At 39.6% G+C, this 15,307-nt stretch overlaps 1 protein-coding gene across 1 annotated transcript in view; it reads right to left on the reverse strand.

Annotated features, from left to right (window-relative positions):
• KIF15 (kinesin family member 15) overlaps positions 1 to 15,307 on the reverse strand; it is a 73,608-nt gene that overhangs the window by 39,546 nt on the left and 18,755 nt on the right. Inside the window, exons 6-7 of the mRNA XM_079934081.1 lie at positions 11,044 to 11,141; positions 9,526 to 9,705 (exon numbers count right to left, since the gene is read on the reverse strand). Coding sequence (XP_079790207.1) covers positions 9,526 to 9,705; positions 11,044 to 11,141 — 278 coding nt within the window. The remainder of the gene's footprint in view (positions 1 to 9,525; positions 9,706 to 11,043; positions 11,142 to 15,307) is intronic.

Consider the following 15,307-nt stretch of genomic DNA (forward strand, 5'->3'; position numbering starts at 1 on the left):
ATACTATTAGCTTAAAAAAGCAAGTGCAGGGCTTCCCTGGTGGTGCCGTGGTTAAGAATCCGCCTGCCAATGACGGGGACACGGATTCGAACCCTGGTCCGGGAAGATCCCACATGCCGCGGAGCAACTAAGCATGTGTGCCACAACTACTGAGCCTGCACTCTAGAGCCCGCGAGCCACAACTACTGAGCCCATGTGCAACAACTACTGAAGCCCACGTGTCTAGAGCCCGTGATCTGCAACAAGAGAAGCCACTGCAATGAGGAGGCTGTGCACCTCAAGTAGCCCCTACTCGCCTCAACTAGAGAGGGCCCATGCACAGCAACTAAGACCCAACACAGCCAAAAATAAATAAATAAATTTATAAAAATAAAAATAAAAATTTTAAAAAAGCAAGTGTAAAAGTGTAAAATATGCTATCATTTGTGCAATATAAGGTGAAAAAGCAAATACAAGTCTGCTTATTTAAATACTTATGCAAAGGCCAAATACAAACAAAAATCAAAAACAAAACACAGAACTATTTGGTGAATACTCATGGATTGGAAGACAAAATATTGTTAAGATATTAATTCTCCCAAATTGATCGACAGATTCAACCCAATCCCACTCAAAAATCCCAGCAGTCTTTTCTGTAGAAACTAACAAAGTAAATCTGAGTATATGAAAATGCAAAGGACTAAAGAATAGCCAAACTAATTGTTAAGAAATTAGAGAACTTACTCTACCTGATCTCAAGACGTACTTCTCAGCAATAACAATACAGGCCTAATTCATTTTATTGTGCTTTGCAGATATTATGTTTTTTACAAATTGAAGGTTTGTGGCAACCCTGTGTCAAGCAAGGCTGACTCTCTTGTTAGGGGATAATGTAGCTGGTGACTAAGTTGAAGCCAATGCTCAGTTACCATTCTAAAATTCCTAGCGCCTTAAGAATTATGCTAAATCTACTCTGCCTATGCTCTATAACTGGAACAACAAAGCCTGGATGACAGCACATCTGTTTACAACATGGTTTACTGAATATTTTAAGGTCACTGTTGAGACCTATTGCTCAGAAAAAAAAATTCCTTTGAAAATAGTATTGCTCATTGACAATATACCTGGTCACCCAAGGGCTCTGGTGGAGATGTACAACAAGGTGAATGTTGTTTTCATGGCTGCTAATACAACATCCATTCTGCAGCCCATGGATCAAGGAGTCATTTTGACTTTCAAATCTTATTATCGAAGAAATATACTTCATAAGACTAAAGCTGCCATGGATAGTGATTCCTCTCATGGATCTGAGGAAAGTCAACTAAAACTTCCTAGAAAGGATTCACCACTCTAGATGCCATAAAGAACATTCACGACTCGTGGCAAGAGGACAAAATATCAACATTAACAGGACTTTGGAAGAAGCTGATTCCAACCCTCACGGGTGATTTTGAGGGGTCCAAGACCAGTGGAGGAAATAACACAGATGTGGTAGGAATAGCAAGAGAAGTAGAATTAGAAGTGGAGCCTGAAGATGTGACTGAACTGCTGCAATCTCCTGATAAAACAGATGAGAGGTTGCTTCTTATGGATGAGCAAAGAGAGTGGTTACTTGAAATGGAATCTACTCCTGGCGAAGATGCTGTGAAGATTGTTGAAAAGACAACAGAGGATTTAGAATATTATATAAACGTAGTTGATAAAGCGGGGCAAGGTTTGAGAGGACTGACTCCAATTTTGAAAGAAGTTCCACTATGGGTAAAATGGTACCAAACAGCTGCAGAGAAATCATTCATGACAGTAAGAGTCCCCTGATGCAGCAAACTTCATTGTTGTCTTAAGAAATTGCAACATCCATTCCAACCTTCAGCAACCACCATCCCTATCCGTCAGCAGCCATCACCACTGAGGAAAGACCTTCCAGCAGCAAAAAGATTATGATTCACTAAAGGCTCAGAGGATGGTTAGCATTTTTTAACAATAAAATATTTTTAAATTAAGGTATATACATTGTTTTTTTAGACATAATGCTATTGCACACTTAATAAGCTACAGAAGAGCGCTTTTATATGCACTGAGAAACCAAAACATTCATGTGACTCACTTTATTGCAATATTTGCTTTATTGTGGGGGGGAGACCAAACCTATGATATCCTCAGGTTTGCCTAATATCGAGCAACAATATCAATATCAAGACAGTTGTGTATTGGTAACTGATTCAGACACATAGATCAATGAAACAGAATACAGTCAGATATAAACCCATACACGTACGGTCAATTGATTTTCTTTAAAGGTGCAAAGGCAACCAAATGAGAAAATTTTTTTTAAACAAATGGTGCTGCATACGGGATCAAAACCAAAAAGGCAACCCAAGAGTGAACTCTGATGTCAACTATGGGCTTTGGGTGATTACGATATGTCAATGTAAGTTCATCAATTGAACCAGTTTAGTGGGGAATGTTTAAAACGGGGAAGGCTACCCATTTGGGGGAGCACGGGATATATGAGAAATCACTGTACATTCCCCTCACTTTTGCTGTTAACCTAAAATTGCTCATCTTAAAAAGAAGCAAGAGGGACTTCCCTGGTGGTCCAGTGGTGAAGACTCCACACTCCCAATGCATGGGGCCCAGGTTCGATCCCTGGTTGGGGAACTAGATCCCACATGCTGCAACTAAGGGTTCACATGCCGCAGCTAAAGATCCTGCATATCGCAACTAAGACCCGACGCAGCCAAATAAATAAATAAATATTTTTTAAAAAGAAAGGAAGAAAGGGGAAAGAGCATTGAATAAAACAGAACACAAAACACTAAGAAAGATAGTAGAAACCAGTCCAACAATATCAACAATCATACTTATGTAAAGATAGGTAAGATGCTGTCAAAAAAAAATTTTTTTTTTAAAGCAAGATATAACTACGTGGTTTTTCTTGTAGAAAAACTTAAAACATTAAAACACAGAGGACTGATGGGAAAACATATACCGGGCAAATAACTAATCAAAAGAATGCTGAATGGTATGTCAATATCAGACAAAATAAACTTTTAAGGCAAAATATGTTAATAGAAAACTGTGCTAATAATAGAAAACTAGGGACTTCTCTGGTGGCGCAGTGGAAAAGAATCCGCCTGCTGGCTTCCCTGGTGGCGCAGTGGTTGGGGGTCCGCCTGCCGATGCGGGGGCGCAGGTTCGTGACCCGGTCCGGGATGGTCCCACATGCCGCGGAGTGTCTGGGCCCGTGAGCCATGGCCGCTGGGCCTGCGCGTCCAGAGCCTGTGCTCCGCAGCGGGAGAGGCCACAGCAGTGAGAGGTCCGCGTACCGTAAAAAAAAAAAAAAAAGATAAAAAGAATCTGCCTGCCAATGCAGGGGACACGGGTTCAAGCCCTGGTCCGGGAAGATCCCACATGCCACGGAACAACTAAGCCCATGTGCCACAACTACTGAGCCTGCACTCTAGAGCCTCCATGCCACAACTACTGAGCCCGTGCACCTTGAGCCCATGCTCCACAACAAGCGAAGCCACTGCAATGAGAAGCCTGCGCACCGCAACGAAGAGTAGCTTCCATTCTCCACAACTAGAGAAAGCCTGCAAAAAGCAATAAAGACCCAACGCTGCCAAAAATAAAAAAAAAAAAAATAGAAAACTGTGTTAATATAAATACAAAACTACGAATTCAAATCAAAGGAAGATATATTAATTCTACTACTTGCATATGCCCCTAATAAAAGTCTATCTCTATATGTATACATATATATTTACGTATATAGACAAAAGTCAAGACAAAACCAACACTTTAGTTGGAGATTAATATATCTCAAGTATTGATAGATTATACAGACAAAAAAATATTTGTAAAAATATAAAACCCTATATCCAAGGATGTACATTCTTCTCAAGCACACCCTTATAAAAGTTGGCCATTGTATTAATCTATAAATAATTTCTCAATAAATCTCAAAGACTAGGAATCACACAAGACCACATTCTCTGATCCCAATGCAATTAACAGTCAACATGAAAAATAAAATTAAATTTCCCATAAATTGGGGAATTTAAAATCACATTTCTAAGTAAATCATGGGTCAAAAAAGAAATTATAATGGAATAATACTTAGATCTATATGACAGTTAAGATATTAAAACTTGTATAAACTTTAAGTAATATTAAGTAAATTTATAGCATTAAATACAAAAAAAAGGCCAAAATGAGCTAAGCATCGAGCTTAAGAAGTCGAAAGGAAAGTAGGATAAACCCAAAGAAAGTAAAAATAAAACATTAAAGAGTAAGGCCATATAAACCATCACAACTGTTCAAAAAGAGAACAGAATTGTAGTTACAGCAAAGATTTTTAAAATGAGAATACTAGGAACAGCTTTATGCCAATATATTTGAAAACTCAGAGGAAACTAAAATTTTTCTAGGAACACACAACCTATCAAGACTTCTGACCCAAAATGCCTGCATAGGTCTATTAAAGAATTTTTATTTGTTGTTAAAAATCTTCTTACCAAATAAATAAATAAATAAACAAATAATCAATAATCAATGTAACTAAACACAAGGCCCAGATGTTTTGGGGATGAGTGCTACATGCTTTTTAAGAACAGGTCATTCTAATCACACGTATTTCCAGAAAACACATAAAGGTGGTAATAAAGCAAGACAAGGAAAGTAGGAAAAAGGAAAAATACAAGTTTATCTCAATCTTAAGCCCTGATGAAAAATGATAAACAAAATACTGACAAACCTAATCTAATATTTTATCATGTTAACATGTTAATGAGAAAAACCACGTGATCATCTCAGTAGAGGTAGAAAGAGCATCTGACAAAATTTAACACACATCCTTGATTTTATAAGATAGTTAACAGGGTGGCTGATTATAAAAGCATTCTATTAAAAAACCTGCATTTATATACATAACAGACAACATGTAATTTTTTTTTTTTTTTCAGTACCGCTGCGGCCTCTTCCGCCGCGGAGCACAGGCTCCGGACGCACAGGCCCAGCAGCCATGGCCCACGGGCCCAGCTGCTCCGCGGCATGTGGGATCCTCCCGGACCGGGGCACAAACCTGCGTCTCTTGCATCGGCAGGCGGACTCTCAACCACTGGGCCACCAGGGAAGCCCGACAACATGTAATTTTAAAAAGAAGTTATCCCCCACCAGAGCAATAAAAAATATAAGGTATATTAGAATAAAGGTAACAAAAAAAAGGTAAGATTTTTATGGTGAAAATTATTGTAATGTAAGACATTAAAGACCCAATTAAATGAAGAGACATACCATGTTCATGTATGAACTCTATTGTAACTGGTCTCTAACTGCAATGCAATTCTAATCAAAATCTCAACATTATGTTTTGAATGTACATATATACATACCCCGGATCACAAGTAAAACCTATCTCTTACTATGAGAGTCACAGTTTAAGATGTTTGAAAAAGATTTGCTGAAGATGGAAGAATAAATTAATGAACCCTGATATATATATATATTTATTTATTTATAAATATTCATATAATGGATTACACAGCAGTGAAAAAAAGGCAACATAGATGAATTTCATGCACTGTGTTGACTTTAAAAAAGTTATAGAAGGCAATATACATAACTCTTTTTAAAACTCAAAAACAGGCAATACTAACATTTTAAGAAATACATACATATGTGATTTAAAAGTAGAAGAAAATGATGTCATTCAGCACAGTGCTTATGTTTAGGGAGGAACCAGAGATATGAGATAGAAAGAAGCACACAGGTAGAATGATAATATTGGTGATATTTAACTTTAAATTGTCTAATGGAGTCCTGCAAGTTCATTTTAACATTATGCTTAGTAAGTTATATGCATGTGGCAATACTGTATATGCATCAAATATTACATACAAAAAAATTGTTTAAAATCAACTGGCCAGGTTAGAATCCATACAATGTGAATAGAGGAAGAAAGAGAAAATATGAACAGACCCAATCACAAGCAATGAAATTGAAACCGTGATTAAAAATCTTCCAAAAAACAAAAGTCCAGGACCAGATGGCTTCACAGGCGAATTCTATCAAACATTTAGAGAAGAGCTAACACCCATCCTTCTCAAACTCTTCCAAAAAACTGCAGAGGAAGGAACACTCCCAAACTCATTCTATGAGGCCACCATCATCACCCTGATACCAAAAGCAGACAAAGATACTACAAAAAAAGAAAATTACAGACCAATATCACTGATGAATATAGATGCAAAAATCCTCAACAAAATACTAGCAAAGAGAATCCAACAACACATTAAAAGAATCATACACCATGATCAAGTGGGATTCATCCCAGAGATGCAAGGATTCTTCAATATATGCAAATCAATCAATGTGATACACCGTATTAACAAATTGAAGAATAAAAACCATATGATCATCTCAATAGATGCAGAAAAAGCTTTCAACAAAATTCAACACCCATTTATGATAAAAACCCTCCAGAAAGTAGGCATGGAGGGAACTTACCTCAACATAATAAAGGCCATATATGAAAAACCCACAGCAAACATCATTCTCAATGGTGAAAAACTGAAAGCATTTCCTCTAAGATCAGGAACACGACAAGGATGTCCACTCTCACCACTATTATTCAACATAGTTTTGGAAGTCCTAGCCATGGCAATCAGAGAAGAAAAAGAAATAAAAGGAATACAAATTGGAAAAGAACTGAAACTGTCACTGCTTGCAGATGACATGATACTGTACATAGAGAATCCTAAAGATGCCACCAGAAAACTACTAGAGCTAATCAATGAATTTGGTAAAGTTGCAGGATACAAAATTAATGCACAGAAATCTCTTGCATTCCTATACACTAATGGTGAAAAATCTGAAAGAGAAATTAAGGAAACACTTCCATTTACCGTTGCAACAGAAAGAATAAAATACCTAGGAATAAACCTACCTAGGGAGACAAAAGACCTGTATGCAGAAAACTATAACACACTGATGAAAGAAATTAAAGATGGAGAGATATACCATGTTCTTGGATTGGAAGAATCAATACTGTGAAAATGACTATACTGCCCAAAGCAATCTACAGATTGAATGAAATCCCTACCAAATTACCAATGGTATTTTTTACAGAACTAGAACAAAAAATCTTAAAATCTGTATGGAGACACAAAAGACCCCGAAGAGCCAAAGCAGTCTTGAGGGAAAAAATTGGAGCTGGAGGAATCAGACTCCCTGACTTCAGATTATACTACAAAGCTAATCAAGACAATATGGTATTGGCACAAAAACAGAAATATAGATAAATGGAACAAGACAGAAAGCCCAGAGATAAACCCACACACCTATGGTCAACTAATCTATGACAAAAGAGGCAAGGATATACAATGGAGAAAAGACAGTCTCTTCAATAAGTGGTGCTGGGAAAACTGGACAGCTACATGTAAAAGAATGAAATTAGAACACTCCCTAATACCATACATAAAAATAAACTCAAAATGGATTAGAGACCTAAATGTAAGACTGGACACTATAAAACTCTTAGAGGAAAATATAGGAAGAATGCTCTTTGACATAAATCACAGCAAGATCTTTTTTGATCCACCTCCTAGAGTAATGGAAATAAAAACAAAAATAAACAAATGGGACCTAATGAAACTTAAAAGCTTTTGCAAAGCAAAGGAAACTACAAGTAAGACGAAAAGAGAACCCTCAGAAAGGGAGAAAATATTTGCAAACGAATCAATGGACAAAGGATTAATCTCCAAAATATATAAACAGCTCATGCAGCTCATTATTAAAAAAACAAACAACTCAATCCAAAAATGGGCAGAAGACCTAAATAGACATTTCTCCAAAGAAGACATACAGATGGCCAAGAAATACATGAGAAGCTGCTCAACATCACTAATTATTAGAGAAATGCAAAACAAAACTACAATGAGTTATCACCTCATACCAGTTAGAATGGGCATCATCAGAAAATCTACAAACAACAAATGCTGGAGAGGGTGTGGAGAAAAGGGAACCCTATTGCACTGTTGGTGGGAATGTAAATTGATACAGCCACTATGGAGAACAGTATGGAGGTTCCTTAAAAAACTAAAAATAGAATTACCATATGACCCAGCAATCCCACTACTGGGCATATACCCAGAGAAAACCATAATTCAAAAAGACACATGCACCCCAATGTTCATTGCAGCACTATCTACAATAGCCAGGTCATGGAAGCAACCTAAATGCCCATCGACAGACAATAGATAAAAAAGATGTGTCACGTGTATACAATGGAATATTAGTCATAAAAAGGAATGAAATTGGGTCATTTGTAGAGACGTGGATCGATCTAGAGACTGTCATACAGGGTGAAGTCAGAAAGAGAAAAACAAATATTATATATTAACGCATATATGTGGAACCTAGAAAAATGGTACAGATGAACCAGTTTGCAGGGCAGAAATAGAGACACAGATGTAGAGAACAAACGTATGGACACCAAGGTGGGGGAAGTGGCGGGGGGTGTGTGTGTGTGTGGTGGTGTGACAAATTGGGAGATTCGGATTGACATATATACACTAATATGTATAAAATGGATAACTAATAAGAACCTGCTGTATAAAAAAATAAATTTAAAAATATTCAAAAAAAAAAAAAAACGTGAATAGAATATTTTTCAAATTCCTGTCAAAAGGTTTCTTTGTCCTGAGCTGAATGGCCAAAAGAGGTTGCCTTTTGACACCTAACAAATAATAAACAAGGGTGGAAAATAGAGAGCAGAGCCAGCTGGTTTGAAGGGCAGAGATCCCAGGAGCTCTTCAAAAGGGCAACTCCAGGCTTCCCTGGTGGCGCAGTGGTTAAGAATCTGCCTGCCAATGCAGGGGACACAGGTTCGAGCCCTGGTCCGGGAAGATCCCACATGCCGCGGAGCAGCTAAGCCCATGCGCCACAGCTACTGAGCCCGTGTGCCACAACTACTGAGCCACCATGCCACAACTACTGAAGCCCGTGCGCCTAGAGCCCATGCTCCGCAACGAGAAGCCACCGCAATGAGAAGCCCGCGCACCGCAACAAAGAGTAGCCCCACTCGCCACAACTAGAGAAAGCCCGTGCGCAGCAACGAAGACCCAATACAGCCAAAATAAAATAAATAAAATAAATAAAATAAATAAATAAATAATAATAAAACTGTAACTCTATATCCTTTAAAGAAACCCTCCCCAAAAAAAGGGCAGCTCCCAGGAGGAACAACTAAAGGGATATGGTCACTAACAAACTGTCCCCCATTGACATGTAAGGTGGTTTTTAGGAGTCTATGACCGGAATGAACAACACCAAAATAATACAAAATCAGGGGTCAAACTTCTATTTTAACTAAGGGGAAATTTATAAAACAGTGTCATATCCTTCTTTCATTTCTTCTCATGAACATTCTGGTTATGGCTTCACAAAACATTTTTAGTAACTCAACTCTTTCTCTTTTTTTGAGATCAAGGTGCTCGTCACAGCATGCTATGTTGCCTACGAATCAAATTGCTCAAGGCAGGGTACCTGATAGGCTTCAGCAGCTGAGGTCACCACGTGCTCCACAGCACCAACAACGAAGACTCCCTTCTTAATATGCTCCCTTAAGTACAGTCCAGCCGATGCAGAGTCCAGGAGGTCATAGATCTGCTCGTTGTAGATTTCAATAAAGGAACACTTACAAAGAAAACTCTTTCCAGCTCCAGCCTGTAAAAGAGAAGCCTGGTGTAGCTATGTTCTTTTCATGAGTTCATCCTTACCTTTCATGAGCATTCATCTTTCACTCACTTCACAACATATAAAATTCCTACAACATTATCCTTTACACAATACAGGACACTTAAAAGTCAGGTTTAAAATACAGATTAGTAGTTTCAGCACATCAGTACACTTTAAAGTGGCATCGAACTGTGGTCCCAGGAGCCCTTAAAGTTCTCACCAGTGCCTCAGAACAAAGACAGGGAGGTGGCACTTGAGCATTCCAAATAGGCAATTCCATTTTTTGTTTAATTGAGGTATAATTGATATATAGCATTATACTAGTTTCAGGCGTATAACATAATGATTTGATATTTGTATATATTGCAAAATGATCACAATAAGTCTAGTTAACATCCATCGCCATACACAGTTACGTAATTTTTTTCCCTTGTGATGAAAATAGCAATTCCATTTCACCTGTCTTATATATGAATCAAGTGTTATATTCCTCAAACGACTGAACACAATGTATTTTAAAAGTCTCTCTTTAAAAAAATAAACAAATAAAAGTTTTCTTTAAAAAGCCTCGCTATAGGATTTTTAACCACAGAAATGCACGTCACTAAACTTACTTCACTGGCACATAATATGTGTGTCTAACTGCAATGGTCAGGCATAGTTTCTGCAAAGGAGTAAGGGGTAAACCAATGCTATATATCAGACTCCTTGGCACATAGGTAATAGAACATAAAACACTAATGGCTCTTAAGCCTGGAATTCCCTAAGCTAAAGACGCACAACCAACAGAATGACCCAATCTGGGAGCCAATGGAAAATGGAAGGCCACATCGCTAGGATGATGGAGCCACACCACGTGTGAAGCAAGGAGAGCATAGTCAGGTGGTAGCAGGTGCTGCAAAGGAGGTACAGATGGGCCCATTACTAGTGGCTGTCATGAAGATGTAGGGACAGCTGCAGTCAACTGTGAGCCTAGGCGTAGGTAGGTGATGGAGCTTAATGAATTTGTTTTCCTCAGTTAAGATTTTCTTTACACTTTCTCTCTTGTAAAATCGGAGAGCCTAAGAAGCACTACATTCTTCTTTCTTTCAATGTGGGTTCATGGATGATGCATGTTTTATAGACTAAAAACTTTTAGAAAATAATAAACTCAGAATCCTTAATTTAATCTTAAGAATTGAAAGATTTTTTTTTTTATGACTCTAGCCTAACCACACTGTAGACTACCGGTGATGCCCCTCCATGTATCATGAGCTAATTAGTAGTAGTTAGCTACTCAAAACTAGGTATTTCATAGAATCGCTTTATTTTTACAATAAGTTTTACCTTCTCTTTTTCACGTTCAATTAAGGAAAACAAATATTCAAAACTTCGTGGAATTACTCCTCTCAGGTTATGAGAAAAATTATCAGATTCAGATGGTCCTAAAGAAAAATGTAAAAAAATATATATATAGCTGTTCATTTTTATTCGTTAACGGGAGTCTTTCAAAACAGCAACACTGAAAGGCAATTCATATAGAAAAGACAAACTGTATAATCAGTTTCTTTCAGGCCCCAAACAAGATAAATCGTGGTCTGTAACAGATGGCATAATAGAACCTGCCTATCAATGGGACTGAAGAGAAGGGCCCACAATAGCCACTAAGCAATTTTTAAAAGTAGTTGTTGTTTGATAAATTAAAAAATCCATTTCAGTCCCAAGCTTGAAATTTTTCCTTCTGCAGGTACCAAAATTAGCAGAAATAACAAATAATTGTACTTTACTGTTGCATAAGACATTCTGTCTCCTAGGCTGATCTTTATACACTGGCTGTGGGGCCACAGGCTAATTACTTAAAGCTCTTGGAGTTTTCAACTATAATATGGAAAGAATAATGGTAATAACTATCTCACAGGGTATAAAAATTAGCATTAGCTAGTATTTTGTTAATTGGGCAATAAAAGCCAAGCTGGTAAGAAAGATACTATAGGAATTCTTCACAAGATTTCTGTACAGACAGAAAACTGAAGAGCAATCCAATCTCTATTTTGTTAACGTTGGGGAAAAGGGGAGATGTGAGTGGATATGTAAACAGCAGGATTTTTTGGATACTAATTCAAGCTATAGCTATATCTGTCAGAAAAAAAACTATAAAGCTAGAAAAGATCCAAAAGTTACTATATGTATTAGTTAAACATGCCTTAGAGGGACTTCCCTGGTGGTGCAGTGGTTAAGAATCCACATGCCAATGCAAGGGACACGGGCTCAAGCCCTGGTCCGGGAAGATCCCACATGCCAAGAAGCAACTAAGCCCGTGTGCCACAACTACTGAAGCCCATGTGCATAGAGCCCATGCTCCACAACAAGAGAAGCCACCAAAATGAGAAGCCAGTGCACTGCAACAAAGAGTTGCACCCCGCTCGCCGCAACTAGAGAAAGCCCACACACAGCAATGAAGACCCAACACAGCCAAAAATCAATCAATCAATAAGTAAATTTATTTAAAAAATATATATATGCCTTAGAGACCAAAGGAACTAACAAATGCTGGCGTATGCTAGAAAGTTACAGAAAATAAATTTAAAAATATTATTGTCATCTTGGTGTGCTATACCTTAAAAAAAAAGAATGAAAAATATATAAAACAGGGGCAGAGAAATGCAAGTAAATGAACACAGAGGACAGATAATATTAGAATATTATCTACAGACAGAAAACTCCGCGGCATGTGGGATCTTCCCGGACTGGGGCACGAACCCGTGTCCCCTACACCGGCAGGCGGGCTCTCAACCACTGCACCACCAGGGAAGCCCAAGATAATTTTTAAATAAGAAAAAAGCTTGAGGGACTTCCCTGGTGTTGCAGTGGTTAAGAATCCACCTGCCAATGCAGGGGACACAGGTTCAAGCCCTGGTCTGGGAGGATTCCATATAACGCAGAGCAACTAAGCCCATGCGCCACAACTACTGAGCCTGTGTTCTAGAGCCCGCGAGCCACAACTATTGAGCCCACATGCCACAACTACTGAAGTCCGTGCACCTACAGCCCGTGCTCCACAGCAAGAAAAGCCACAGCAATGAGAGGCCGGCGCACCACAACGAAGAGCAGCCCCCGCTCACTGCAACTAGAGAAAGCTTGCCCACAGCAAAGAAGACCCAATGCAGCCAAATATAAATAAATAAATAAATAAATTTATTTTAAAAAAGAGATAAAAGCTTGAATGGGCATTTTACAGAGAGGCTATTCAAATGTCCAATAAATGTATAAAAGGTGCTTAGTAGTCAATGGACATCAAACAAATGCAAATAAAAACACGAGATAGTACTATACATACTCCAGAACAACTAAAATTTTTAAAACGGACAATACCAAGTGTGGACATGGATGTGGAGCACTGGGAAATTCCAACATCTATGCATCTCCATCATGACCTTTTTACTAAAGTTGAACATACATATACTATAACCCAGCAAGTCCATGCCCAGAAGTTTAAAGTTCAATAGACATGCACTATAAAAGACCCACACAAGAAAAAAATGTCCATAACAGTACTACTCATGTGCTCTAAAACTGTCTAGCAACAGCAGAATAGAAAATGTGGAACTCCTTTAAGATGGCAGTGTGGGAAGATGCAGAGTTAGCGTCTCCCCACAACTAGGGCACCTGCCAGCCGCTGGTGGGGGGCTCTGACCCCAAAGAGATGGGAGGAATCCCAGAGTGAACCGGTAGGATGTAGGGGGACCAAGGGGGGAGGAGAAATGGAGGCCAGACAGGATCGGCTCCCCTGAGGCTGGGGAGATCAGGAGAGGGAGGTGGGAGGGACTCTCCGGGAAGAGTGGGAGAGGAGCAGAGGGTGATCGCCTGGCCCACTGGTGTTGGGGAGGCTCCTGAGCTCCCAAGCCAGTTCCCCCCAACAAAGCCCCATCCAGGCCACATGGGTTCTGGGGGCACAGGAGGGCTGCTGGGGAGATCAGGAGTGGCAGGTGAGAGGGGCCACCGAGGAGGAGGGGGAGAGAAGCAGAGGGTGTTTTCCCTGCCCACTCGGGCCCAGGGAGCCTACTGAGCTCCCAGACCAGTTTCCTGCCCTCCAAGGCCCACCCCGCATTGGTCCTGGGGGTACAGGAGGGAGGACAGGGAGATCAGGATTGGCAGGTAGGAGGGGCCCTCCCAGACCCCAGACCGGAGGAGCAGGAGAGGAGAGGAGGGCGTTTGCCCCACCCACTCAAGCCCAGGAAGCCTGCTGGGCTCCCAGGTGAGGTCCCCCACCCTCTGAGACCAGGGGTGGGGGCATGCCTGGGCCCCTTCTGGTCCTTGAGCCTAAGCCCCACCCCCCCACAGCCCCCAGGGCCTTTTCCAGCCCTGTGGGTGCTGAGCATTGGCCCCACCCACGGCCCAAACCTCACCCTTGCTTAGTCTCTCCACAGCCAAGGCCTTCCCCCCGCTCCTTTTTTTTCTTTTTTCTTCTCCCTCCTCCTCTTTTTTACTATTGTGGTACTGACGTACCCTCCAGTTGTTGATTCATCTATATTTTTATTTTTACATTCTTTCTAATGTATCTATTAGTTTCCTAGTCTAATTTTATTTTTTACTTTGTTATTGTTCTCTTTTCTTTGCCACCCCACACAGCTTGTGGGATCTTGATTTGTGAGCACAGGGTTGGGCGGAAGCTCCTGTGGTGGGAGCTCCGAATCTGAACCACTGGACTAATAGAGAACCTCAGACCCCAGGGAATATTCATCAGAGTGAGGTCTCACAGAGTTCCTCATCTCAGCACCAAGACCCAGCTCTACCCAAGAGCCTACAAACTCCAGTGTTGGAAGCCTCAGGCCAAACAACCAGTAAAACTGGAACACAATCCCACTCATTAAAAAAAAAAAAAGAGACAGCAAAAAAATATGTCACAGATGAAGGAGGAAGGTAAAAAAACCTATAAGACCAAATAAATGAAGAGGAAATAGGCAATCTATCTGAAAAAGAATTCAGAGTAATGATAGTAAAGATGATCCAGAATCTCGGATATAGAATGGAAGCACCAACTGAGAAAATACAAGAGATGTTTAACAAAGATCTAGAAGAACTAAAGAACAAACAAACAGAGACGAACAACACAATAAATGAAATGAAAAATACACTAGAAGGAATCAGTAACAGAATAACTGAGGCAAAAGAAGGAATAAGTGAGCTGGAAGACAAAATGGTGGAAATAACTGCCGAGGAGCAGAATACAGAAAAAAGAATGAAAAGAACTGAAGACAATCTCAGAGACCTCTGGGACAACACCAAATGCACCAACATTCGAATTACAGGGGTCCCAGAAAAAGAAGAGAAAAAGAAAGGGTCTGAGAAAATACTTGAAGAGATAAATGGAAAACTTCCCTAACATGGGAAAGGAAATAGTCACCCAAGTCCAGGAAGCACAGAAAGTCCATACAGGATAAACCCTAGGAAAAACACACCAAAACACATATTAATCAAACTAACAAAAACTAAGTTCAAAGAAAAAATATTAAAAGCAGCAAGGGAAAAACAAAAAATAACATGCAAAGGAATCCCCATAAGGTTATCAGCTGATTTTTCAGCAGAAACTCTGCAGGCCAGAAGGGAGTGG

The sequence above is a fragment of the Stenella coeruleoalba genome, assembly GCF_951394435.1.
Source record: "Stenella coeruleoalba genome assembly, chromosome: 10".
Lineage (NCBI taxonomy): Eukaryota > Metazoa > Chordata > Mammalia > Artiodactyla > Delphinidae > Stenella > Stenella coeruleoalba.